Genomic DNA, 26,295 nt, shown 5'->3' with positions numbered 1-26,295 from the left:
TGACTATTTGACGATGTTTTATTTATTACTTTTCGGTTACATGTGATAAAGTATAGAATCTTGAGATTACGTCTCCTTTTATGGCTGAACATGAAAGGAGCTTGGCTGACTGCATTAATAATGTTATGCATCACTTGTACAATTTACACATAATGCACCAGTCAATGATGGGTTTTTAACCCGTTTAGGTCAATCTAGTCCCCTTTTTCATTATGATAGAAACAAGCCTTTTCGACAAAGGCAATTTGAATCTTCACCCTCCTGGGGAAGAAAACTAGGAAATTTACACCATCCAATTCAGCTGGCAATTGTTTTACACTTTACGTTGTTCTTGCATAGAAGTCAATGCTACCAACTTGCAGCCGAGCAGTTGATTGAACATCTCTAGATGCCAGAAATTTCAGCCTGCTAATGCATATCTTCTGTGAGTCCGTAGCCGAAAATATACAGCAGGGCCAAGGAATGCAGAGGCTAATACCTGAAAACATTAGATGGCAAACTCGCTGAGGAAATTGTGTATGATCTGCGCTGGAAACGATCTTCAAAGACCTGAGAGGTTTGCTTATCCAGAACTTGCCAGCTGATCCCATCATCTTCGCTCCCTTCAAGAATCCTGAGAACAAAAGTTGAAAAAGGTCATGGATGTAGAGCAGTTGTCTTAACTGAAGCAACAACCTGAATATTCTTGACAAAACAAAGAAAGGTTCACCACAACTTTCTAAGAGAAAATGGTCAACAGAAAAGAGTCCCTCGCAGAAGCATCAATTGCAATTTATTTTTATTTTTATTTGCTCTTTTTCGGTGGAGTCAATTACAATTCATTCGTTGAAGCAAATGAGCTATTCATAAGAAGACAGACAAGAGTACAGGAACATAAAGGATCCTTTACTTACACCTTTGCACTCATATTACCAGTTTTTGCTTTTTTGTTCGTTAGAATATCATTTATTCAGGTTGCATTTCTTTGTCAATAGTTCGAAGTTAGTAGATGGTAGCATTTATTAACCAAGTGTTTAATAATAGCTTTGACTCCGTAATCTTCCTCATCTCTAACTCAACACAGAAACTCCTCTTTCTTTACTTTTCAGTCTTCTCATGTGGTTTTCCCCGAGCCCATTATTCAAGAAAGGAAAAGGATGGGTAAAACATCATTTCATCAAATGTTCTAAGGATCGTACCAATCCATTGGATCCCTTTCTGGTGCATCATTGGCTGACATCAACTCGTATGCTGCAAGTTCATACTTCTTCTTATCAAGTGTTCTATACTCGATCCAACAACCTACGAGATCAGCAAAAAACTAACTTACTAATATCAGAATAAGGAAAGTAACATTTGTAGCTTTTAACCTCATGAAAACGGAAGAGAAGGTTGGGGATAAAGTAGGATAACACCTTGATGCCGGCATTTAACCTGTATTCAACATATAGTTGGTTGTACGTAATAAGTAGAGGTATTATCTAATTTCATAAGAAATTTATTTCATCAGGATAGAATTAGTTGAGAATATAAAATTCAGCGAGATAAGTATTTAGTATAGCAGAATGGTGGGCGAAACACAGCGCAAAGCCTGGCTAACCTGGTCCAGATAATCCTTAGAAACTATAACAGCATATTGGCTAGTAAGCTCTACACAACTAGATTTAAGCTTTTGTCACATTCTCGACCGCATTAAATAAGTTATTCCATTTGGTCAATCGTACCTCTAGCACCATTTGGTTCTTCCCATTTTGACACCCTGTTTCCATCAAATGCTGATGTCACCTGAAACACAGTATTCATAATTAAATATCGCCTAATATACAAGTAACAAGAAACATAAATTAAGCTGGCTCTACACAAACTTACAATCCCAAAAGGCAACTCTTCTGCGCTTGCAACAACCAAACCAGAGTGTATTCTGTTCAACTTCAGCATGGGCAATGCAAGGGAATCTCTACTGAACGTTTCACATTTTTCAAGATTGGACATCATATCATCCAGAGCATCCAGCACAACAGGCAATGCCAAAGAAGTTCTAACAGGATCACCAGCCAAGCAAATTTCAGCCCTTCCATCTGTATTCACCTTCTTTTCCAGTGAAAGAGCATTGAGTAGCTCATCAAAACATGGAAACAACTTCTGAAATATTGGATTATTTTGAGCTGAATCAGATGAGGCCCTTCTAGTTTTGAAGGGGGAATCTCGAAGATTCAAGACTATTCCCTGCATAATCCCAAGTACTTCGACAGCTTCAGATGTTGTTAGTTGTTCATCAACAAATCGAAAGAGGATGGGACAAAATGCATTGTATATTCTTGTCACATGCTCGTCTACACACAGACGAACAGGGCATGAAGAAGAACTTAGAGTAGAATTCTTGTTGGAACCAAGTTCCATTCTGGATTTACGCCATTCCTCATCCCCACTTCTCCTTCCAGGTAATGACAGTGAGACATCATCTTCAGAATGTAAACATCTCTCAAGAAGTTGTTTTTCCTCCTGATCACGGGCTTTGATGATTGAAAGTAGTTGAGATGTAAGGCCTCTTCGACATTCTTCTGTTATATTAGCGAGCACAGATGACAAAGCAGGCTCTGCAATAATAGTACGTCGAGATAGAACCTACGATCTCAAATTGAAAGGAAAAACAGTAATCAATAGACCAACACTTTAAAGATATTATGCATGTTTCAAAATCGTTATTGATAAGGTAGATAGTTTTTCTTTTTCTTTTTCTTTTTTTTTTAAAAGAATAGTTGCAAAATCTACCTCATGCCACTTCCTTGTATACCGTTTGGTGACATCATAAACTCCATCTTTGGCCACCGCAATACAGTAGTTTAATTTCTTATTCCACCTATGGCATATATGAGAAAATGACACAAGACTGAGAACGACAAAAATTTCTCTGCACTAACACACCCCCCAAACAAAAAATTATAAAAGCACTACAAAAGTGAATATACCCCTTTTCATATAATAATGGCTTGTCATATACTCCTTCGCATGGGTCAAGATGCATCCACCTGTTAAATCAAAAGACCTCAGAGATAAGTAACGCCCCAGCAGAAATAAATTTCTTGCAGCAGATTAGCAGAATATAAAAGCAAGCAGCTTTTGGGTCAATCCTACCTTCCCAGGAATTGTGAGAAGCATTCTGTCCAAACATGATCCGTAAAGTCTACAACCTGGAGATAAACCAAAACCAGCATTGGAAAACTTCCTCAGCAAATATACTGACATACATATTCCCTAACTAGATAAGGATAGCTTCTTCAGAGGTCACAGGACTTAAAGTTGTTCTTTAAATGCATGTTGTGCGAGGAAATTGGTGGGGACAGACCAGTCGTGAATCATAGCCAAAAGCTCGGCAGTAGAGTGTAAAGCAGTTAGCCCATTCCCCACAACGGCCCTCTCTCGTCTCCACTAACTGCAAATCAAAAGCAAAGAATGAGAATAACCATTTACACGTACCACACTTAGCCCTTGCTTTTTCTATTTAGCCAAGAACATATTATAAAACTAACATTTTATCAGAAGTTAAATACCTTTATTGGATCATTGTAGCGAGGGAAACGAGTGAATTTGGAGCAGATGGTACATCTGTGTTGCGAAAATAGATGAAGATAAATACTGACAGTTAAAAAAAAATGGCAACAAAAGTATTTAAAAAAATAATTACTCAATGCAAAGATTTATCATCAGAAAGGTTACCACAGAATGGCAATAAAATATGGCCACAATTGCAAGCAAAACTACTTAACAAGAAATAGCTTGGTGATCGTGAAGCACTAAGATGGTCTTAATTACATAGAAACCACTAAGCTGATTCCTAAAATAAAAGTTGAAGATATATATGAAGATTAACTGAATCACAATGGAGGTGCACAATTAGTTCATCCAACATGTTACAAGATGATTCAGACATTTACATTTAAATTTAGTAATTAAAGAAGCTGCAAGCCATGAAGATTGCACAAGGAAAATGGAAAACCCACACCAAAATTTAAGTGATATATTTTATGGCCATACCTATAAAGTTCAACCCTGAATGCCCCATAAAGAGTCTCAGAAGGAAGAGCATCAGCCATGCCCTGGCCTATAGTGTTGTTGCCACAATCATGGCAATTTGGCGAATTAACCCATCTATTGGAAGAGGGCATAAATCCGCCACAAAATAAAAAAGAAAAAAGAATGATTAGATGCAACTAGTACAGGAAAACAATAAAAATAAGACCTGCAGAAGAGAACATATATGAAAATTTGCCGGCACATGAGCAACACATCGCAGCAGCAATGAATTATAATTAAATGAAAAACTGTTTCACAATTTAATGAACATGAGAATTCTGCTCTATCCAATGTCAAGGGAAAGATTAACGATCAACATATCACTTTAGGGCAGTTTACACTCAAGGCAAAGGTCGAAATCACATTGTTACCTCATTCAAAGTGTGTCATTCAATCTCGTTGTGGCTTATGCGTGTGCCATATAACCACTCTATGGTATTTTTAGTCTTTAACAGAAAAATCACATGAATGCTAAAACCATGAAAATTTCCATAATTGCGAGTATGTTTCATCACTTATGATTTTAAGAATTCCATAGTCTCTAAGGCTATTATTGGGACCAAGGCAGCATTCGGAAGTAGAAATAACTTGCTTTATGCCAGCAGAAGTTTAAAACTTTTCGCGAAACAGATATTTTACAGCGAATTTGTTCATTGTTTCAACATTCACAAGTTTACCTCAATTAAAATTTGAATATAAGAATTACATAGTCATTAAATTCTAATGTTACGAAAGCCCAAGGGTTGAATGACACAATTTAAACCCCAACGGACAAACTAACTTTGAGCCAAACCAAAAGGAGTAAAGTATGGTTTACGCTTTATTTTAAATTAAGAGTTAACAGCAAACGTAATGACTAATTATCTATACCTGAAGGATTGTTTAAACCAAAAAAGCAGCTGCAGGAGAAAAGCATGGTCTTTTTCAGATTTTGATGGACTGAAGTTCCCTTCCTGAAAAATGTTCGTTAGATTTACCAATCACCATATATCATAGCAGCATTAAACAAGCTATGCGATGGAGAATAAGAAGGGAATATTAGGGTACACGAAACAGTGAAAGACTTACTCCAGGTGAAGAAAATTCTAGATTTTTAATTCATTTCAAAACGTAATTTATTCTCTCGCGTGTTATTTTATTTTAATTTACTGTTATGGGCTCCCTATAAAAATAGCCCTAACAGTAATCCTATGCTGGTTTTTCATACTGAATTGAATTGTTAGTATATCTTTCCAACCTCCTTCCCTTCCTCTCTCAAATTATCTCCCTCTTCCTCCTTCCTCTCTGCCTTTCCGTCTGCTGATCTAAATCACTGTGCTCATAAAATATAAACAAGATCTCAACTCTCAAGCTCAATACTCAAACAGAACCAAGATAAAAACGAACGATATCCAAAAGTCCTTGAGAAAACCAGAATGAAACAATTTCCAGAAGAGTTCAACAGTATGTGACTTTTAGATCTTCATTTCCAATTAGGGCTAGGTAGTCAATATCTAGTCTTAAAGAGTTACGTTATATCAGATAATGTTCCTGCCGTTTTGTGGTCTTCCATTATATACACTATCAGCGTTCCTGTAAATCACCCGCGTACCGATGGCCAACATTACATTAGAATACAAGGCCGAAACCGATTAATGATTATAAAAAAAAATGCGAACACGTAAACCATGACGAGACTTCCTTAGTGAAGACCTCCGTCTCCAAAAAAGGTTTCTTGAATGGGCTTTTATATTCATCATTTCATATCGCAAACTCAACCACCAATCAATTTGGCACCCAATTCTTAAAATAATAAGTAAAGAAGCAACTCTATCAAAAGAATTGACTTCAAGTTCCCGTAGTCCTCCCCCTGAACACGCTCACATGTCATGCCTCCCATTTTAAAGAGACAAAGAAACTCACTAACCTTGGCCAAGGAAACCAACGCTTTCTCCTCAAGTTCTTCCACAGGAACCGTTTTCCGAGCAGCTTCCTGGCGTCTTGAATCCTCGTACTATAGGAATCAGGATATAAGAAGACTAAAAAGATGGAACCATTGAAGATTTGGAGTTGTAAATATTCATTAGGAAAGGGAATCCAATTTATTCTATTCCATTGACTATGTAATACTTTTACTTTTACAACCAGCTTCAAGAACTTAAATGTCGTGTATTCATCTCTCTCAGCGACCAGCCATGTGAAATTACCATTTGGATTTTATCAACGTAAGACCGTATTCTATTCTCAAATTGTCCATTATCTTGGCTCGCAAGATACTGCTGCAACATCAACGCCTCCTCCTCCTCCTGTACACACAAACAGAAATATAGATAAAAGAGAAGGATAATTAATTTCAAATAAATATGATATGCACTTCAAAATTTACATCCATTGCCGGAACCTCAGAAAAGAGGACCCCAGGTTCTCCCAGAAAGGAGGCTTTTTTTTTTTTTGGGGGGGGGGGAGCACCTGCAAGAGTCTGGCCAACTCCTCGTCTGATTTCATCAATTCGGCATTCTGAATGCTTGATTCTGTCTGCTGTTTATGTTCGTCGATGGAAAGCAATCGCAGTTTATCGGAAATTGTGTTGAGATCCGAGTCACTTGCCACGAGGCGATCACCTTCACAGCCATAAATCTGTACCGAGAATTAATGAATTATCGATGAAAAAAAGAAAGCACAAAATTTCGCCAACTCTTGCGCACATAAGGACAAGTATAGGACAGAATAAATGAAGAAGAACTGAGACCTTTTGCTCATCGGGGGGAATAGAGGTGAGGGAGAAGAGCTGGATTTTGAAAACCTGCAGAAGATAAGGAAGTCGCGTTACAGGAGCAGCAGCGGAGGGAGAAAGAGGAAATTGTTTTAGGGAGAAACGCAGGCATACTTCGAAGCCATCGTCGGGATCGTATTCGACATCGTAGTTGGAGTCATTGTGAAGCACTTGAAGTTTTCGGGCCACCATGTTCTCCTTCTTCGATAATGCTGGTTTCGCAGCTCCGAAGCTGAAATGTCAGAGCTGTTGGAGGGAGGATGGTTCAGTGAGAGTTTGCTGTCAGCTGTTTTTCTTCCTTTCGATCCTTTTTTTCCAACCCCTTTTTGGGGCAAAAAGAAGGGATGGTCATGGTCTTTGCAGGGCAACGGGAGAAACAGTGCCCACGGACTAGGGTACAAATTTACAATATTAGGTTGTTAATTCATGCTGAAGGGTTTAAACATGTTAAAGGCATGATTAGGATAATATAATTAATACGCAAAATGTAAACTCTTCATTTCTTGTATTTTATATGAAAATAAGTCTCTTAAAAAAATTTAATAATACAAGTCTCGTAAAAAATGATATTTCAAATTCATTTATGACAATTAAAATTGCACATTCATTATATTGACGTTCTTAGGGAAGGGGGCAAATGTTTTCAAAATTGCATATGATCTTTAGCCAATACATGATTTTAGCTTTGTCTGTAGTCTTTTTTTTCCCCCTTTTATTTTAGTTCTCCTTCTGTTTGAGTTTTTTTTTTTTAATTTAGGCACATATTTTTTTTTTACTGACAATAATTCTGTTTGAAACACTGTAAGTACTGAATGTTGATGTTTAAATAACACTTGACTTATAAAAGACTGGGAGATGAATCAAAAGTAGGGTTGTTCAGGGGACGAATCGGGACTGGGACAAGCCAGTCTCGATTTCGTCCGATGAACAGTAATAGAACAGAAAATATGTCCGGTGTCCCGGTCAATCCTAGTGTTGTCCTGATCTCGGTCGGGACAGGACTGGGACGTCCCGATATTTTTTTAAAAATTTTTTTTAATAAAATTTGATTTTTTTAATTATAGTTTTTTAGGCTTAGGTTTTATAAAAACATCTTTTTATTTTTTATTTGTTTGGACACTCTTAAATAAAAGCCCAAAATATTACATATAATAGTCATTAAAAACTTTAAACAAAAATTTTTAACACAATAAAAACTTGCTAAAAAGTCTAATTATCAATAATCTTAAATCATCAACAAATATAAAAGCTCTAAATAAATATATCTATACTTCCATACAATAATCTCAAATCTTAAAAAAATATGAAAAAAATGATATTATATAAATAGGATAAAAAATTAAAAAAAAAGAATCGGGAGGGGATCGGGACGGACGACCCCGTCCCATGTCTTGTCCCGATTCCTTTTTTGTTCTATCCCAAAAAATTTCGCGATGGGTTCATTCCGTTCCAATAAAATTGGGACTGCAACGGACTGACTGGGACGGGTAGGCCTTAAAACCCCTAGTCAAAAGTGCCGAGGCCTATACTAGAGAATCGCGGATCACACACTGGGCTAGGCTTGCTAGCTAGCCGAATCTGATCACGAGTGCTTTTTTGTCTTTTCCCTTCTTTTTGCTGAAGAGTCTGATCATGAGTTTATATCTGGAACAAATTATGCTCCATTTGAACCAAAAAAAAAGAAAAAGAAATGGTTTGTTGCTAGTCCAAAAAAAAAACAAGAAGAAGAAGATGTGATGTTGTTACCATACCCAAAAACACAGGGACATGGCTCGTTGATTTGAGTAATCTCCCTTGACAATAAAATTCAAGGCTTCAGCTTTATTATCCCAGACCGTGACTTTTCTACATGATTTAATTTAATTTAATATAACCATGTTTGCTTGGTGAAAAATCCCATCCTCTTTATGAACCCTTTATATGATCCAGAATAAAGTGTACTCCATCTCTAATTTATATTATCTGCTATCTTTAATATAAGGGTTAATTTTACTTTTAATTTGACCATAAATATAAAATCCCAACTCACTTTGTCTTTCATAATTATTTAATTTTTTTAAAAGTAGTTATTACATTGTACTAATTACACATGTTAAATATTTCATCAAATAGTAGTTTTAGTTAATACACATGATTAGTAATAATATTCTATAAAAGACAATACATATTTATTGTAATAACTAATTTAATTTTTTTTTAATCTTATCAAATTAATTAATTAGGTCTTGTATAATAACTGTTCTCACAAATGATTGGTCCACAATGAAACGTCTTCTCACTTGGCGCTGCATCTAATCATTTACGCGCCACGAGGCTAAGGATTAAGGAACTCACGCCGCTTCACGCGGGTAATTTTCTTCGGAAAGTTACTTTCCAAATTCATTGCCTCCTCTCTGTATTGGCACGCGTCGCGCGTGAGCAAATGTATCTGACCCCTATGAAAGAACGAAAACGAAAACTAAAAAACTGTGTAAATAGAAATCAAATTATAGTTTTAAAAATAATTTTATGGTCTACGAGATAAATATATAGAAGAATTTATCTCGATTTACGAAAAAGTATTTATGAGAAATATTTTTTAAAGCATCCAAACACCTCTTAAAACGGAAGCGGGTACGGATGAATTATGCGACGACCGGGATTTATGAAGAAGATCGCACATGGCTTCATCATGGATGCCAAAGTTCGGAAATAATGGTGACCCTGATGTTTGTCCTAACTAATTACAGACACTTTTTTTTTTTGGCATTATAGGAAGTTTATATAGCTATATATTATTCGCAGCTATAAGTCTGCAGCAGACAATAATGCAACTAATATTGATCATAAATTTCATTACATAAGCATTGATGGTCTTAATGATGAACTGATATCTGATGAAAAATTAGAGGAATGACAGTCTAATATAAGTTGTGTACTCTGTGCATATTAAAGGAATTAAGGCTTTGGTCAAAAAAAAAAAAAAAAAGGAATTAAGGCAGCATCGCGTACGTGCACTTAGCTTGTGGGGCGAGCCAATTTGGAGATTTTGGCGGGTGACATCTCCCATTACATGAAGATGAGCGGTCTTTCAAATAAATACTAGTTTACTAATTTAATTTCATTAAAAAATTAGTTAAATTAGTTATTTATAATAAATATGTATTGTCTTTCTTAAAATATTCTTGCTAACCAAGCATATTAGTTAGAATTACCATTATTAATATAAGGGCTACTTTAGAAAAAAAAAAAGAAAGATAAATATGATAAACAAAATAAATTAGAGTCTTATGTTTAAAATCAAAATAAAAGTCAAACGAACTCTTATATTCAGGACAGAAAGTAGTATTATTTATATAGACTATACGGTTAAAGTACCCTGATTTTTTTAATAAAATAAAACTCCCACTAAAAGTTTTTGGGGACCCCTTTCTTTTTCTCTCTGGGCTATCGCCCATTTGAATGGGAATTGTATGAGATCTCATGTAGATTGATGTTCTTAGAGACTCTTTGCAAGGATCGATATCACCTGCCTATTAACCCAAAGATTGCCTGATAATTCAATAAGAAAAAGTACTGTTAGAATGAATAGTAAATTGGATAAGAAATTAGATAACTGAAATTCTATATCCAGAGAGTTAAACGGTTCAGATTTTGCGGAAAACAGAGTGTCAAGATAAACCAAGATTGTAGGATCTCAGCATATGCCTGACTTACAGCAAACTAGCAACGAAGCTGTGAGGACTCGTTTGTTGTGAATATTTTCTGGACAGGATTTACTCCTCCCTGTTGTTTTTGTTTCCTATCGGCTGAAATGATTTATTCCCTATTTTTCTCCAAAAAAATACCTCATTTATAAAACTCGCACCCTTAGTCCTTGTGCTGGATATGGTTTCTGTACATTCATTCACTTAGCTTCTCAGATTTAATTTTTCATGACTTTTTTTCTTTGCGTGGGGGAGGGGGCGGGTCTTTCCAATATCGATGCTCAAGGTACGTCATGTCAGTGTCTTTGATTAGCAAATTAAGTTCACTCATTAAAATTATATAAATCCAACAGACCAAAAGTAAGGTTTTTTTTTTTTATTGATCGCGACAGCCTCTGTGTTTAGCTTTAGAGCTCAAATTTTAGATGAACTCTTGTTACGCTCCAAAAGTCCACCACGCCTCGCATCAAATCAAGCTAAAGCATGTTCGAGTAGAGTTTAACTTCAATTTTATATAATTACTGAGTCGGCGGGGTCCAGCTGTCCGGAGGAAGCTCAATTAGGTTGAACTTCAAAAGGCTCATGCTTAATTGGCTACGTGTTCTTAATTTATTGCAAAAGAGAAACCATCAAAACATCAATTCAACATCGAATTGCTTCATTCACTTTGTTCCCTTTTTTTTCCTTTTTAAATTATTCGAAAACACGTACACAGAATACATCATTTCAGGTAATACCTAATTTGCTTGTACGGTACATAAAATTTAAGAAGACAGATTTAATACTATCTCAATTCATTAATTATAAGACCCTATTTATAGACTATAAATGAGATCTTATAATTAAGGGCGAAGGCAGTGTATGATACATGCTAATATTAGTAGATAAATTGAAGCATGGAATTAGAAGACTCGGAGACGTCTTTATTATTAGTAGTGTGCTAATTAACTTGCTCTAAACTGTATATTAGAGATAAGGCGAAACGACACAGAGCTCAATAAAAAAGCCACACAAAAAAAACAGTGAGTAAAAACTAAAAAGCGACAGGAACAGAGCCTAAAAAGAAAAGGTAAGTGTTGATGGTAAGGCTAACAGAGAAAATTTATGCTGACCCACTGCATAGCATATTCTTGTAATACTGCAAGTATGAGCAGGCTTTAGCCGTTGTGGTTGTGACCGGTAACATGGATGGAGGCCTATATAGCTAAAAAGGGTGCAAATTTAAAAATGGGCTGGTCCCCTGTATATATAAATATGCGCTTAAACATGTGTTGGATACTCCATTTGGGTCGATTCCAAGCTAGTTGATGCCTACCTTTCACATATACTACAACACGTACAGACAATAAGACATTAGAAGGAGAGATAGCTGGAGAGAGAGAAGTTAGAAATGTATGCAAGCCAAGCCATCAGTAGCCAAACACTGGATGGCTGCATGTGGTGGCGTGAGCGTGATGTTTTTAAATTCTTCCCGATCGCCGGGACCACTTCTCCACACTCTCTCCTTGTTTTACTTTAATTTCCATCTCTCTTCCTAACACACCCATCCATCCATCCTCTCGCCTGTCCATCCCGTGACTGATCGTTTTCTCTCACTGCATTTTTTTCCCACCCAGCCCCCTCTGAGCCTATCCCTCTCTCCATCTTGTGCAGTTCTCTTCTGTTATATATCCATACATATATGTAAAAGTAGGGTTGGGTTGAGTAGATGCTACAGCAAAGGCACGCGAACGCGAAAGAAAATTAAATAGGGAGAGAGGGACAGATGTTAATGTTGACACATGACACAGGACAAAAAAATATGACACGCAAAATCCCAAAACTGCCTGGCTCCTCCCCATTGATTGTATGTAGCTACCAGAGATGGTCCAAGTCTACCCTAATTTAACCAAAAAAAAAAAAAAAGCAAAAAAGAGGGTCCAGAATAAAAGGAGGAAGGGTGGGTGGGGGACTGCCTGCGTCTGCTTCTATATATGCCTTTTGTTGGCTATATATGTTTTGTGCTCCCACCGCTCTTCCGTTTTCGCAGTGAGAAGGAGGAAGAGCCTGGAAAATACGGAGACGGAGGAAGGGGTAAGTATAAGGTGCGATAATCTCATGGTGCACCCTCTAGCAGTTGAAGCTGCCAGCATGATCTGAGCTCACCTTCTTATGTGGCGGGAACAGATCATGCGGCAGTTTCACCTGTTGAATGGGAGCAGCGATCCCTGCCCTAGCTGATTCGCTTTCTCCGATCTGCTCACCACCTCCCTCAAACCCTAGAAAAAGGTCTGGTATCTTCTTTTTCCACATTGATGCTTTTCTAAACAGTTCCTATTATTTCACGCACGCTTCGTTCCCTTACTTATCCATTGAAAAGTAAAGAAATCTAAATTCTGAGGTACAAATTAATCCTCAAGTGAGGGGAACGCGGTTTGGTCAAGCCTCGGGGGTGGTGCTTCTCAACTGTATTGGTGTACATGTTCGTCATATACTGTTTGTTTGCACTCCGGTGTAACACGCACAAACACATGCCTTTCTTTTTTACTCTCTTGCAACTATTCTGATTCGTATATCTACATTCAGTTTTGCATTTCTTCTGTTCTTTTTGTGACTGATGAATCACAGCCCACTTCCAATTTCCAGATCTGGGCAATACTATTATATGTGCCCATCTAATAAATGGAATCGTTAAAGCTCATCAACACGCAGGCCTTCGTCTCCGGCATGCTTTGGGTAATTGAGTCCCTTTCCACAGATCCCATTAGTGAGCGCGGAATAAGCTTTATGTGTTGCCTTTTAAATTATTTATTTTTGATGGAGTTATATATATAGGCATCATATAAAGCACAGTGTTAATAATTAATAACTAGTAAATGATATTATTATATACGAGCAGCGCATCATGCTGCAGATCTATTGCCCAACCCAGAGAGGCTAGATGATGCAATGCATAGAATGCAATATATGGATTGCAAAGCTTAGACTTGGAGATATATACCTGATTTTTTATCCGTTGGAAGAATATAAAGGGACCGCGCGAGTCCTCCGTTGTTGGATGAAAGTAGAGTTCTCCAGCTTTCTGCGGGCAGCGTGCCAGAAACTACGGTTTCTTCAACTGATGAGGAGGCAGACGAGTTAATTATAAACTGAAATAGTGTTAGTAATTTTTGGCCCAAAAAACATAGAAATAGTGTTAGTAATTCTTTTTGTTTATCCATATTTCACATGGCGGAAACAAACACACAGCGTATACACGCTGAGCATTATATTTGACAGATGCATGAAATTTTGGACAAGACGCCGGATCAGGAGAAAAAAGGGAAGAAAGAAAAGAAGGGAGGAAAAAAGAAAAAGAAAACCTCTGATTTTCGAGGTCTATGTATTCGGACCAAACCAAACTAAACTGGCCATATATATATATATGTATGTGTATATGTCGTCTAGGTGGCATAACAGCAACCATATGCATAAAAGGAAAGCTTCTTTGACGCCGACAATATGCTTAATTATAGCAATGAATGATCATTTAGTTGGAATTTAATTTAATTGTTCACTTAAGCTTTCTCTTGGACAGGAGGGAAAATAGGGTAAAGAGAATGTGAGGAGGGAAACTTTAATCAGTAGAAGTTTCCCACTCAGGCCCTGCGTTTAACTGCTACATCACCGCCGGATGGTGCCTCGTAATTGGTAGTAGCATTAGGAGGTGCCACTGCCAGAAAAACGTACGAAGAAATAGAACAGCTAAGGTTGTTGTGTGGGAAGTGAATGTGATGATGATTAGCAGTGGTGGAAAGTGCTTCAATTTACAAGGCTGATTATGTGCCCCATGATCCAAGGATGCTCCACTTGCATCTCTAGCAGCTATCGCCCCCTTCTAACTGTATTAATTGATTTTCTTTTTAGTGTTGGAAGACAGCGGTAACTAACTTAATCTATATAGAAACGACACGCCCATGATTATATAAAATTTGTCATCAACTAAATTATAAAAGGGGGGCTTGTTTTAAAATTAGTATAACTTCATACCCAATCCAATACTACCTCCGATTCTTAATATAATAGTTAGTTTGACTTTTAATTTAGTTCTAAATATAAGACCCCAATTCATTTTATCTTTCATATTTATTTATCTATTTTTTTAAAAAAATAGTCATTGTAGTAGTAAACATGTTAAAAGTTCTATCAGATGATGGTTCTAACTAATACACATAATTAGTAAGGGTATTTTAGGAAATACAACATTTATTTATTACAAATAATTAACTTAACTAATTTTTTTAATCTACTCAAATTATTCAATTAGCTTTTATATTAGAAACAAGTACATTAGTGCATTGGGTATGATAAAAGAAATAGTTTAGAGGAGATAAAAAGAAATTATAGAAATATATACAACACGCCCATTAAGTATCAGAGAGGTAGAGGAATAGGTACACATGGATCTCACTTTTATAATTGACAGTGTTAATTAATAACAGTTATTCTTATAGTATTCGAACATAAATTCTGCAAGGACGCATACAAAAATATGTGAATAAAAAAAATTATACAGAAATCAACAAAACGATTGAAAAATTTTAAAATAAGAAGCCTCAAAATCTAGCCAAAATAATATTATTTGTATTTGGCAGATAATATGACCTTTAATTTGTACCGTCTTTATTATATCCCAGTTTAGGAAAAAAGCTCAGATAATTAACTCTATACACTTAACATGCTTATTTTCAATTAGTATTTGAATTTAGTTAAATAGCGTAATATTGACTATGATGTGAATGATGCAGAGAGCGTACGATTGTCTATAATTTATATCCTGACATTTCATAAATTTTATAGAAGCTAGATCCGTGTTATCGTAACATATCGATATTGGTTCGATATATAATTATTTATTTTAGCCAATTTGATGTTATTTTGCAGAATTGGAATGAGCTATGGTGCCCGTGCTCCCAGGTCACAACTTCCAAAAATATATAGAGCAGTTAATTGTTAGCTTTTTATATTTCACATTAAATAAAATATTGACTTTTTTATAACTAAATATCGACCGCGCGAACCAACTAATTTAATGTATTATGCCGAGTGTGAAGAATAACCCATATTGCTGCAGGTCGGTGTTCGTTCCTATAAATTTTATCAACACATTAAAATAATGAAACTGGTAAAAATATGATATGCTCCTCATGTCCTAAACATAAGACCTTTATACACACTTGTATAAAGGTCTTATATTTAGAACCGGAGGAGTAGTTTGATAATAATGACCTCCATCAGGAGGATATACATGGACGCATGCAGTTAAAAAAAATATTTTAAAATTATTTCATATTTTTACTTTGAGTGCCGTGCGTAACTCATGTGTTTAAATTTAAACTTTATGTCTACTTTCACGCCAAAAATACCCAACCTTGATTAATTTCCCTTGTTTAATTCTTCCGTATAAAATAACGTTGTTAACTGACGATAATGACTTGTAACTGCTTTTCTTAATTAGATCGCGAGTCAATGCTTTACATAAGACCTGCAATATAATGAGTTATGTTATTATTTTTATTTACTCCCTAAGTTTTACGTTGTAGGTATCTAAATGTAATATTACGCACGATCTTGCCTGGCGACAAGGTGCCTAAAAGTGACGCGTCTTTCAAACACCCCCCGCCCCAAAACCCAAAAAAAAGGAAAAAAAAAAAAAAGAGGTCAAATGTACTGGACAGTCTTGGTTCCTAACGTTGTCTCGCCGGGCAAAAATTCAAGAACAACAAAAACAGAGTCTTGTACGGTATTTCATCTTTGGTGTTGATATTCATACTATTGCTTATGATTAGAAGCACCTTATTTTTTCAAACTCCATATAATATTTCTTACCTCTACATACAAGTCACGTTTAAGAAAATTAATTAAATGTTCAAAATATAAATCTCCTCACAAAGGCTGTGCAGTTTTTTTTTGTTTTGGAAAAAAAATATTGCCCCTCATTACATGATCGAAAGAGTTGTGGTGGATAAAAGGGTAAAGAGAAATGTAAGTGTAGGTGATACATTGAGTTAAATATTGGTAATTATTGAAAATATCAAGTAATTTTAACAGAGTTCATTGATGAGATGTATAATAGAATTAAGTGAGCTCCATAGAGGGAATGATGGGGGATAATGAAATTGGAGTTCCTATTAAAGGGAAAGAATTAAATAAAACAAAAGATGTACGAATTATACTTTTTGTCGAAATACACACAACGCGGAGGATAGATGTAACGACATGATGCTTTTAATCACAGCCGAGGCAGCGTAATGAAGATTGGGAAACCCAAAACCATGGTTTCAGAAGCACTTTTTCGCAAAACGAGATAATCTCATCCACATATTTATTTCGTAATCCGTAAAAGCACTTCTGAAACTATGGTTTGGTTTCTATCCAAACACCCCCCGATTGATATAAATAATTAAACAGCCAGCATCATCCTCACAAACTCTTGGTAATCCACCAGGCCATCGCCGTCCAAATCAGCCACTCTGATCATCTGCTCAAGTTCCTCCTCCGTCACCCTCTCTCCCACAGTTATCATAACATGCCTCAGCTGTAAATGCACGCACAAGTTTTCCCCAAATTAAAACAAATGGTCAAGTGATGGCCAGAGCAGAGTGAATTAATATTATATATATATATATATATATATGTACCTCGGAGGGGGATATGTAACCATCCTGATCTTTGTCGAACGCCTTGAAAGCTTCTTGGAATTCCTCTTCTGCTTCGGCTTCGGCTTCCTTCATGTTTCAAACACGCAGCCACGTGCATATTATATTTACACATCCTGAGATGTTCCATAATAGCCAGGGATATAATGTATATGTGTTTGTGATGTATACCTTGGTTTTGGTGGCCATGAGATTCAAGAACTCTCCAAACTCAATGGTTCCGTTGCCATCTGCATCCACTTGGCTGATCATAAATTGCAACTCTTCCTGGGTAGGATGTTGATCCAATGATCTGATGGCACTGCCTAATTCTTCCATGGTTATACAGCCTTTTTCATGAACAGCAAGAAAACAGAGGTTGAAGAACGTGATATGCATATAGTTGTGTGTGTGTGTGGAAATGGAAGCGTTGGGAGCAGAAGTACAGATAGTTAGATAGATAGATAGATACCATCCCCATCTTTGTCAAAAAGACGGAAGGCTTCCAGAAACTCAGCAATCTGCTCTTCACTCAGAGCGTCCTTCATGCTATGAAAGTACGAATGAATGGCAAGTGAGAAAGGAAACAGAACATGGGCGTCCACTTCATGCCATGAGAAAGGAAAGGAGATTCCAATTATATATATATGGGCGTGCGTCCTGTTCCTGCGTGGGAAATTGCCTGCTAAGAGGTTGCCCATTTGACCGGCTACCATAATATTATATTATAATACAATTCATATGCAAGCATCTCGGTCTTTTCCGTCCGTCTCACTCTCATCCCCTTGTGCGGAGCGAAACTTCAATTTTTCGTTTACTTATTGTTTTAGTCTCCTCCCTTGGTGGACCTTGTTTCATTTAAACATAAATCGCAACAATAACAGAAGTCTTCATCTATTTGACAAATTCAGCATCTGTATGAACACAGGAATTTCGATGATTATTATTAATAATTACATACAGTGTATTGGCGAGGCCACGTGCTGCTTGTTGACCAGACTAGCCGCTTGTATATTGTACTGTAGCCCAGCATTTGGGATTGATTATCAATACGCGCTGTCAGACGCCGTAATTGAAGCGATGCTAATTGATTTCTCCCTTCCAATGAGAGCGGCTTTCATGAATCGGGAAAATACCTGCGAGCTCAACGCCTCCCAAAACATCAACGTTTCTCTTTTGTGATTCTGATTTGTGGGTCATCATCAGAATGTAACCTTGCTTGAGATTCAAACTTCATCATATTCAAATCGAGTGCAAAATAGAAGAAATGTCACGCTATTGCGTTTGGAAAATTGTGACGACTCCTCAACTTGCTAGACCAAGCAAGCATATGCGTGGAAGACCTTTTCTCCTCTCCAAGCCTCACAAGGCCACATTAACATAGCTCTGATTTAATCTTAACATAAAAGTGTCTCTTTGCCGACAAAAACCAACGTACATGAATTAATAAAGAATTCTGGTTCAAAGGAACATCTGTACTCCAGAATTGAAGCACCGTAGCGGGAGAAGTCATGGGTTCTATTCGGCATTTCTTCACCGAGATGCTGTTTAAATAAACATGTTCTGCTTTACCAAATATTTCTTCTTGTCGGTGGCGTCATTTTTGAATTCGAGGCGGTTACTAGTTTAGCTTGTTCATTTCTGCTGACCATGCCCCCCATGAAAAGATTTTATTTCGTCATCTCTATCTCCCACCCTCCTCCCCCCCAAAAAAAGGGGAATGCATGATTCTCAACCAGCCCGATATGTTATAATTAGTTAATAGTTGATTGATTGATAACAATTTTAGGATGACAGGGTCTAACGGAGGAAAACAATCGGCGAGATTCCCCCCGGAGGGTGGAAGAAGATGAAGAAGAGGAAGAGAGAGTTTGGGCACAAAGGCTGGGAAGGCCAAGGATTGGTATCGCAAACCCGGGAAGCAAAGGAGGTCCGTTCCGTCATGGGGTGACCACACCACGCACTGAAGATGATTCTAGGAAGTAGGAACCCGAAACAATAAGATTCCCTGATGCCCCTGGGACCCACCATGCTTACGTCAGGCTACAAGGTAATGGCCCTCGGCCGTCCGTCCCCTTAGATCCCAAAGCAAATCCTCGCCACCCATGCTTAGAGCTGGGAATGCGGGCTGGCGATGCGGATACAGGCCAGCCCGCAGCGGTGCGGGCCAAAAACGGTGCGGGCTGAAGTAGCCCGCACTTTGGCGGGCTGGCATTTTGCCAGCCCGAGCCCGTCAAGGCGGGCCGGCGGGCTAGCCCGCCGGCCCGCCTAACTTTTTTTTTTAAAAAAATATTATTTGTATAAGTTTGAGCTTAGTTTGTAATGTTAAAATTGGACTTGGAGTTTTAAACTTGAGTAATGAGTTATAATAAAATAATGTGAGGATTAATTTATAATTTGAGAAGATATTTTAGAAAAACTAACACATATTTTTTTCTAAATAATTAATTTGACTATTTTTCTTATCCAAATTAATTAAGTAGATCTTTTATGTATGTATTACATATGCAATTACATGGATGAGAAGATGTAAATATGAAATTTGGGGGTTAAAATCCTCCAATTATATTGTATAATATATTAGAAATTATATAAAACTAAAAAATTTAAAAAAAAAAAAAGCGGGCTAGCCCGCGGCGGAGCGGGCTGAAAACGGTGCGGGCTGGAATAGCCCGCACCTTGGCGGGTTGGCATTTTGCCAACCCGAGCCCGCCATTTTTGGCGGGCTGGCGGGCTGGGCCCGCGGGCCCAGCCCGTATTACCAGCTCTACCCATGCTATCATATTCCCATATTGTTCCCAATGCGTCCACAGGTTCATTTTTTTCCGGGAACAAAAAGGGCGAAGAAAGCAGGCAAGCAGACAGCTCTACTGTAAGCCTCCAACAAAGACTGCCGGTCATCCCCAGAGATTTCTTCATGGTGTAGAAGTCAATCTTAGAAACCCATTTAAAATAGTTTATAAATAATATTTTAATAATAATTTATAAAATATGAAGTAAATATGTAACAGAAGTTTTACCTCAATTTACATAAAACATACTCCTAGATAATTTTAGGACCCATTTAAAATGACTTGTAAGCAGTTTTTTAATTATAATTTACAGAATGAGATAAATATGTAAAAAAAGTTTTGTCTTGACTTACGTAAAATATACTTATTAAACATGATGGCAAACAGGCCCTCAAACGCTAATACAATCAGGGCATTCTTATTTAACCAGTAAAATAACTTACATCTCAGTAGAAACCCCTTGAGCAGCAACTAGTGGCTTAACCAATCATAAAACACAACAAAAACATTAAAGCTCCCCGTCTACACATCACACACACAGACAGCAAATCACATTGCTAATAAGCCTAAATCACGGACCTCTATGATATATCAATATAGGAGTCTGCTCCTACATTAAACATTCGGGAGAGTAATTTATTCTTTGCCGTCTGCTGCCCGGAGAGCGCCTAGTTGAACAGGGGCTTGGGTCTGCACCACTTTGGATGACCCATAAACTGACGTATCAGTGCCTTGAGCCTTCTCTTTCTCAATCTGTTCCTTAATCCAGAAGTATGTAATTCTGAGCCCATCCTGCGATCAGATTTGAGATACTGTGAGTGTGCAGAACTCAATTTGAGGATCAAAATTGACAGAAAAAACCGAAAGGAGGTGACATTTGAAATAATTTAATTGGAAGGTCACCTTTAACTTCATAGTCGGAGCCCATCCAAGTTTCTCTTTAATCAGCGTGTTGTCGGAGTTACGGCCACGAACACCCTCTGGCCCAGGAATGTGATGTATAGGAATATTCTTGTTCTCAAAGCCAAGAACAATCTCAGCCATCTCATTCATGCTGACCATCTCATCACTTCCAATGTTCACCGGCTCCCGAAAGTCTGATTTTGTTAATCTAAATTCCAAAGTAGCCCAAAGAAAAAGAGCTGAGCCAAAAAATACATATGAAATGTATTGACACATGCTTGCTAAAAACTATACATTCCTCTGATCTTTAATATAAAACATAATAACTACCTATGGTCCTAAATATAAAACCCCATTTGTAGTTTATAAACGAGGTCTTATATTTAGGACCAAATGTAGTAATTAATTTGAGCAGATTAAGAATATTACTTAAATTAGTTAATATGATATATTTCTTCTAAAACACCCTAATTATCTTCCTTAATTCTCCTCTCTCCCCTACTTGCTTATTGTTAAGAAAATATTAATAGGGTTAATTTGGAAAAAATTAATAAATATGTAAAATAAGTCTTACATGTAGGATTAACATCAACTCTTAAATTAGGTCATACATTAAGAACTAGAAAAGTACTAGTTATCTTGTCCTTAATTGATCAATTCAAACACCTCACTTTTCAAAAGGTAGAATATCCTCCTGTGTCCCTTCAGTTCAATAGCTGTTGACTGATCTAATCACGTCAAGTTTATTTTAAAATGCCCCAATTTTGAAACCCGCTAATCATCTTTCTTTTGAAAAATTGATATAATCACACACACACCCCCGTGAAGATGGATATGCAGATAAGGATTAATCAGCAGGGATTTACCTAAGTACACCTTCGACACACTCATCTATGAAGGTGAAAGATCGTGTTTGACATCCATCCCCCCACATCTCAAATTTATCAGTGGAAGTGATTGCCTTACGACAAAAGGCAGCAGGAGCCTTCTCCCTCCCACCTGTATGCATAGCAACAAAGAAACAAATTTAAAAATTGAAGGGTTACAAAATCAAACAAGTCCAACGACATATTCATGAATGAGACCAAAGCAAAAAAAAAAAATGCAATTTGGTTCGGGGCACACCCTTCCATGTCCCAAAGGGACCATAAATGTTGTGGAACCGGCCAACACGACACTCAATTCCAAAATCCTTGTTATAGTGCTTGCATAATTCCTCTGTTGCAAGCTTCTCTAGCCCATATGCATCTTGCGGCTAAACCCAATAAAATAATTAAACACATAATGAACAACCTTCATATGCAACAGAAGAACCATCCCAATCAAAAATTGAAATATCACCAACGGACCTCAGCTGGCCAAGCATCAGACTCCTTCAAGCTCACATTAGTTTCCAGCTGTTTAAACTCAGGGTAGATACAAGCACTCGAGGCATAAAAAAACCTGGGGCAGAAAAGTGTTTCATGTACACCCCATATATCAAAGTTAACACCATGACATATTTGTTATTCAGTAATTGTCCAAATAGATATATTCAAGTGCCTGTACATGGGACCACTAACCTCTTAACTTTGTTAATCCTGGCTGCCTCAAGCATGTTGAAACTAATCATTGTGTTGTTGTACATAATGACAGAGTGGTTGGACTGGATAAAGCCCATCCCACCCATATCAGCAGCAAGGTTGAAAACGTGGTCAACTCCCTCAGTCACCTTGAGACAGTTATCCATAACCCTCAGATCAACTAGATGGAATTCGTGGCAGAACATTTCTTCAGTCATGTGCTCATTTTTCTTCCAGTCAGAAGCAATAATATAATGCCCCTCGGTCTTCAAGCGCCTTGCTATGTGGGAGGCAATAAAACCACCAGCTCCGGTGATGGAAATTCGAAGCTTTTCTGATGGCCAGTAAGGTTCTCTCTCAAGGTTGTCATAGGTGTATTCACCATACTCAGTTCTTCCGGCACCTCCCATTCTGCAGCGCTTGAATAGGTCAGATGAGCAGAACTTGTTGACAATTAGCTTAAAATCATGGGCTCAAATGATAATATTGAGAAGCAGACACAAGGGAAGATGAAATCCACATTTCATAAATAATTGAACTTCTTAATTAAAAAGGGGAGGGGAAGGGAAAGAACCTCCTAAGGCAAGTCGGCAAAAGTCCAAAAGACACAAGAACTTTAAATACAGAATTGCAGGAGAAACATACATCACATGCCTACATGAAAGATAATAACGGAATGCAACTATACAAGGCTGGCACATTTAAACGGTCAACTAATTTTAGGTGGCGAAGTTTTCGTAAAAACGAAAAGCATGCACCCGAAATCAGTTTCCGCGGCGGAAAGGAAAAGATCAAAAATTGAAGACCCTTTGTTTCGTCTTCCTAGACTGCGGGGGCATAATGAAGAATACAATTGCGAGTGGCGCGCCCCCGCGGCACGAATGGTATGCAACAGAATGAAGAAGATCTGTATCTAGACACACAAGAGGCACTATGAATAGGGAAGAGAAACCGAGGAACAGTTAAGCCCTAAATTAGGAGAATGGTGGCATGACAGGAACCGCAAAAGATGGCTCAAAATCACAACAATAAGTGAGGGGAAAGAAACAAATTGAGAGGTGAAGCACAAAATGAATTATGGCGCGCACCTGTAAAGAGCAGAATCGGGGAGTCGGATGAGAAGTGGGATGAAGAAGAAGAAGATTTTAAAACTATGAGTGGCCCTGCCATATATAGAGTGGAAACGCAGACCAAGTGAGGAAAGCCACCCATTACTTTTCCCTTACTGCATAATAATTAGTTCGGAGTGGGGCAGAGGGGGAGAGGAAGGGCATGTGAAGGGCGACGTGATGACGGATTTCGCTTTTCCTTGAAAAGGAACACGTTGCAATATGGCTTGAGAAATAATAATGATAAATAAACATTAAACAGATCATACAAACTAATTGCAGAGGAGGCTGAAGGGAAATTACCAGGAAATTGCTTAGATTTGTAGGCAGCGCTCAATTCCAATTCCCAAAGAGTTTGTATGATTATGGGGTGTTTCCGCAGCCAGCTGACTACGCCTGACTGCTGAGGCATGGGGTTCATTACATTTCATTGAGCGTGGAACAAGTCCAAAGCCCCAAAATTAAGAGCGGCCAGCAGAATTATTGATCCACTTTAGTGGGCCCAACTCAGGAAGCAAGGAAGAAACCAGGACAAGTTAATATTCTGCTAAGTTTGCGGTGCCAAACATATACCAGTTTTTATTCTCATCTACTTAATTAATTTCATTGATAAAAAAAATTATTAAATTTGTTATTTGTAATAAATATAAATTGATTTTTTAAAGTATTTTTTAAATTTGATTTCTTGAAATATCCTATTAATCATGACTATCCTGGAATTAATACCCTCTTAATAATATATAACAAGGTGAATTGAGATTTTGTATTTAACATTAAATATAATTCTTAAACTAATTTTTATATTACATACCAGAAATACTAATTGATTGATGTTTTACGCAGCCTCTTTGTAATTTATTAATATAAGATAAAAGCAAGGACGAGCAAGCCAGCCGCAATAATTGCATTCGTGGCCGCCCAGGGAAGACTCTGGCTTGGCTGCTTCATTTGATCAGAGGCCACAACGCTCGACCATTCTTCCCTCTCATCCCTGTCCCCATTGTCATTCCTCATCGGCCTCCCCAGATGCGTCTTCCCTCCAAATCGCATACTCTCTTTTCGGCCACCCACCCAGCTAAACATTCCTTTGCTTCTAAACTAATTCTCAGTTACAAGTGATTTGTTTTTCCTTTCTGTTTACAGCACGCATCAGAACATTCAGGAGTGACGTGAATTAAGGTAGGCATATTAAACATAGTCCAGGAAGAAATCAACCTAATTCAGTTTAAACTCAATAATTGTAGGTGTTGGCTGGAGGAAGCAGCGGCGAAGATCCTCCCCAGCTGCAAATTGCAAAGAGACTTTTTGCTGTGTCTTTCCATGCTCTGAATCACTTGCGTAGTCAACTTGGTTTGTGCACTGTGCATGTAACCAAATTGTCAGAGGTTCGACTTGAAGATCAATCCATCAATAGGCCTGTCATGGCTGCTAAGATTGTGATTTTCTTAGTGGTATTTGTGCATCATAAGCCTACTTAGTTTATCAAAAGTACTTTAAAAAATATTTTTATTTAAATCGAGATAATTTTTTATATATTTACTTTATATATTGTAAAATTATTTTAAAAATTATGATTTGGATTTTTACCAAATATACATTATCAATCAAACCTAAACAAATCTATACATGCCACGATCACTTGTAAATTCAAAATTGTGATTATATCACAAGTTACCTAATACTGATGATATCAGCTTCCATATTATTATGCGTCAAATCATCAATCAGACTAATGGGGTTGCTGAGTTTAGTCAAGATAGCAGGTGTGAGAAGATCAAGGCATTGTTTTGTTTGAAGAAAATAATCTTACTACGATGAGAGTGAAAACAAAAATAGAATGAAATGAAAATTAACACTATTACTTAAAAAACTAATTTTGATACAAATATAAATAAGAAAAAAGCAAAACAAAAAATGTATTGCAAAGTGATATTTAAAAATTAATATTCATTTGCTTTTAAATATAAGATTCATTTTATAATATAAATTATATTATAAAATGAATTTAACATTCGGGATCAAAAGACAGAATGCAAAATGACAAGAAGGAGAAAATTTAAAAGCCTAAAACCACTCCCAAAATAAATATTATCTCCAGTTTTTAATATAAGACCTCGTTTGACTTTTATTTTGGCCTTAAATATAGGACCCCAATCTATCTTATTTTTAATATTTATGTATTTTTTTAAAATAATTCTTCTGATAATGGTAATTCTAGTCAAGACATTTGATTAACAAGAATATTTTAGAAAATACAACACCTATTTATTACAAACAACTAACTTAACTTATTTACTTAATCTTTTAAAATTAGTCAGCTAGTTTATAATTAGGAGGTAGTATATAAAAGCTTATATTTCTCAGTTATTTGGAGGGGTATGCATGCTGCAACTACATTCCATGGATTTGACAATGAAAACTTGTCTACCGGGAAAACCTTTTTTTTTTTTTTTGAGAAAATCCTGAAAAAGTGATTATTGAATTTTAAAATTTCAAATCAGTAGTAGTTATTATATTCGTAAAGAAAATGATTATATTCAAAAAACAAATGACAACATATTTTTATAGTAATTCCTAATTTAAAATTTTAAAATTCAATAGTCATTTTTTTATAGATTTTTTTAATCAAATATTTCCAATGTAAGAGAAATGATAAATAATTAAATTATGCCAGCCATACCAAGTTATAATTTATTTATTATTTTTGTGTGCTTCATTAGTTTTGTATTATTAGTTTTAAAATTCTTTTAAATACACTTTTAAATTTCTTTTAAAGCCTAAA

General features: G+C 36.7%; 3 protein-coding genes and 1 long non-coding RNA gene across 10 annotated transcripts; 1 reads left to right on the top strand and 3 right to left on the bottom strand.

Moving 5' to 3' along the window:
- Positions 1-76: 76 nt before the first annotated feature.
- LOC114728011 (peptide-N(4)-(N-acetyl-beta-glucosaminyl)asparagine amidase) lies at positions 77-25,569 on the bottom strand. Of its 5 annotated transcripts, XM_028914814.1 has the most exons (18): positions 25,556-25,569; positions 6,920-7,099; positions 6,782-6,835; positions 6,502-6,669; positions 6,240-6,338; positions 5,960-6,046; positions 4,924-5,006; positions 4,015-4,128; positions 3,531-3,585; positions 3,326-3,412; positions 3,115-3,170; positions 2,949-3,008; positions 2,752-2,839; positions 1,849-2,604; positions 1,704-1,764; positions 1,179-1,281; positions 479-613; positions 77-405 (listed from the first exon to the last, which is right to left on the bottom strand). In XM_028914814.1, the coding sequence occupies exons 2-18, from the start codon at positions 6,995-6,997 to the stop codon at positions 321-323; spliced, it is 2,169 nt and encodes a 722-aa protein (XP_028770647.1). In that variant the 5' UTR covers positions 6,998-7,099; positions 25,556-25,569; the 3' UTR covers positions 77-320. The 5 variants fall into 5 exon arrangements, with proteins under 5 accessions (XP_028770647.1, XP_028770646.1, XP_028770648.1 ...); XM_028914813.1 differs by lacking the exon at positions 25,556-25,569 and having other exon boundaries at positions 6,920-7,178; XM_028914815.1 differs by lacking the exon at positions 25,556-25,569 and having other exon boundaries at positions 6,240-6,335; positions 6,920-7,178.
- LOC114728022 (uncharacterized) lies at positions 12,155-14,026 on the top strand. The gene is made up of 2 exons (XR_003738627.1): positions 12,155-13,206; positions 13,750-14,026. It is a non-coding gene; the product is annotated as an uncharacterized LOC114728022 (long non-coding RNA).
- LOC114728021 (calmodulin-like) lies at positions 16,907-17,763 on the bottom strand. 2 transcript variants are annotated; one of them, XM_028914831.1, is made up of 4 exons: positions 17,606-17,763; positions 17,340-17,549; positions 17,151-17,237; positions 16,907-17,047 (listed from the first exon to the last, which is right to left on the bottom strand). In XM_028914831.1, exons 1-4 carry the CDS (start codon positions 17,693-17,695, stop codon positions 16,913-16,915), a joined length of 522 nt encoding a protein of 173 aa, XP_028770664.1. In that variant the 5' UTR covers positions 17,696-17,763; the 3' UTR covers positions 16,907-16,912. The 2 variants fall into 2 exon arrangements, with proteins under 2 accessions (XP_028770664.1, XP_028770663.1); XM_028914830.1 differs by having other exon boundaries at positions 17,340-17,497; positions 17,620-17,759.
- On the bottom strand, positions 20,289-23,921 carry LOC114728016 (GDP-mannose 3,5-epimerase 2). Of its 2 annotated transcripts, none has more exons than XM_028914827.1 (7): positions 23,817-23,921; positions 22,405-22,815; positions 22,192-22,285; positions 21,968-22,097; positions 21,709-21,841; positions 20,843-21,050; positions 20,289-20,731 (listed from the first exon to the last, which is right to left on the bottom strand). In XM_028914827.1, the coding sequence occupies exons 2-7, from the start codon at positions 22,812-22,814 to the stop codon at positions 20,576-20,578; spliced, it is 1,131 nt and encodes a 376-aa protein (XP_028770660.1). In that variant the 5' UTR covers position 22,815; positions 23,817-23,921; the 3' UTR covers positions 20,289-20,575. The 2 variants fall into 2 exon arrangements, with proteins under 2 accessions (XP_028770660.1, XP_028770659.1); XM_028914826.1 differs by lacking the exon at positions 23,817-23,921 and adding an exon at positions 23,493-23,567 and having other exon boundaries at positions 20,325-20,731.
- Positions 25,570-26,295: the final 726 nt, after the last annotated feature.

This window comes from Neltuma alba, unplaced genomic scaffold, assembly GCF_004799145.2.
Source record: "Neltuma alba isolate B1F8T4 unplaced genomic scaffold, ASM479914v2 tig00012518_pilon, whole genome shotgun sequence".
Classification (NCBI taxonomy): domain Eukaryota; kingdom Viridiplantae; phylum Streptophyta; class Magnoliopsida; order Fabales; family Fabaceae; genus Neltuma; species Neltuma alba.
Note: the sequence above shows the minus strand (reverse complement) of the source record. Positions and strands in the feature narration are given on the sequence as shown.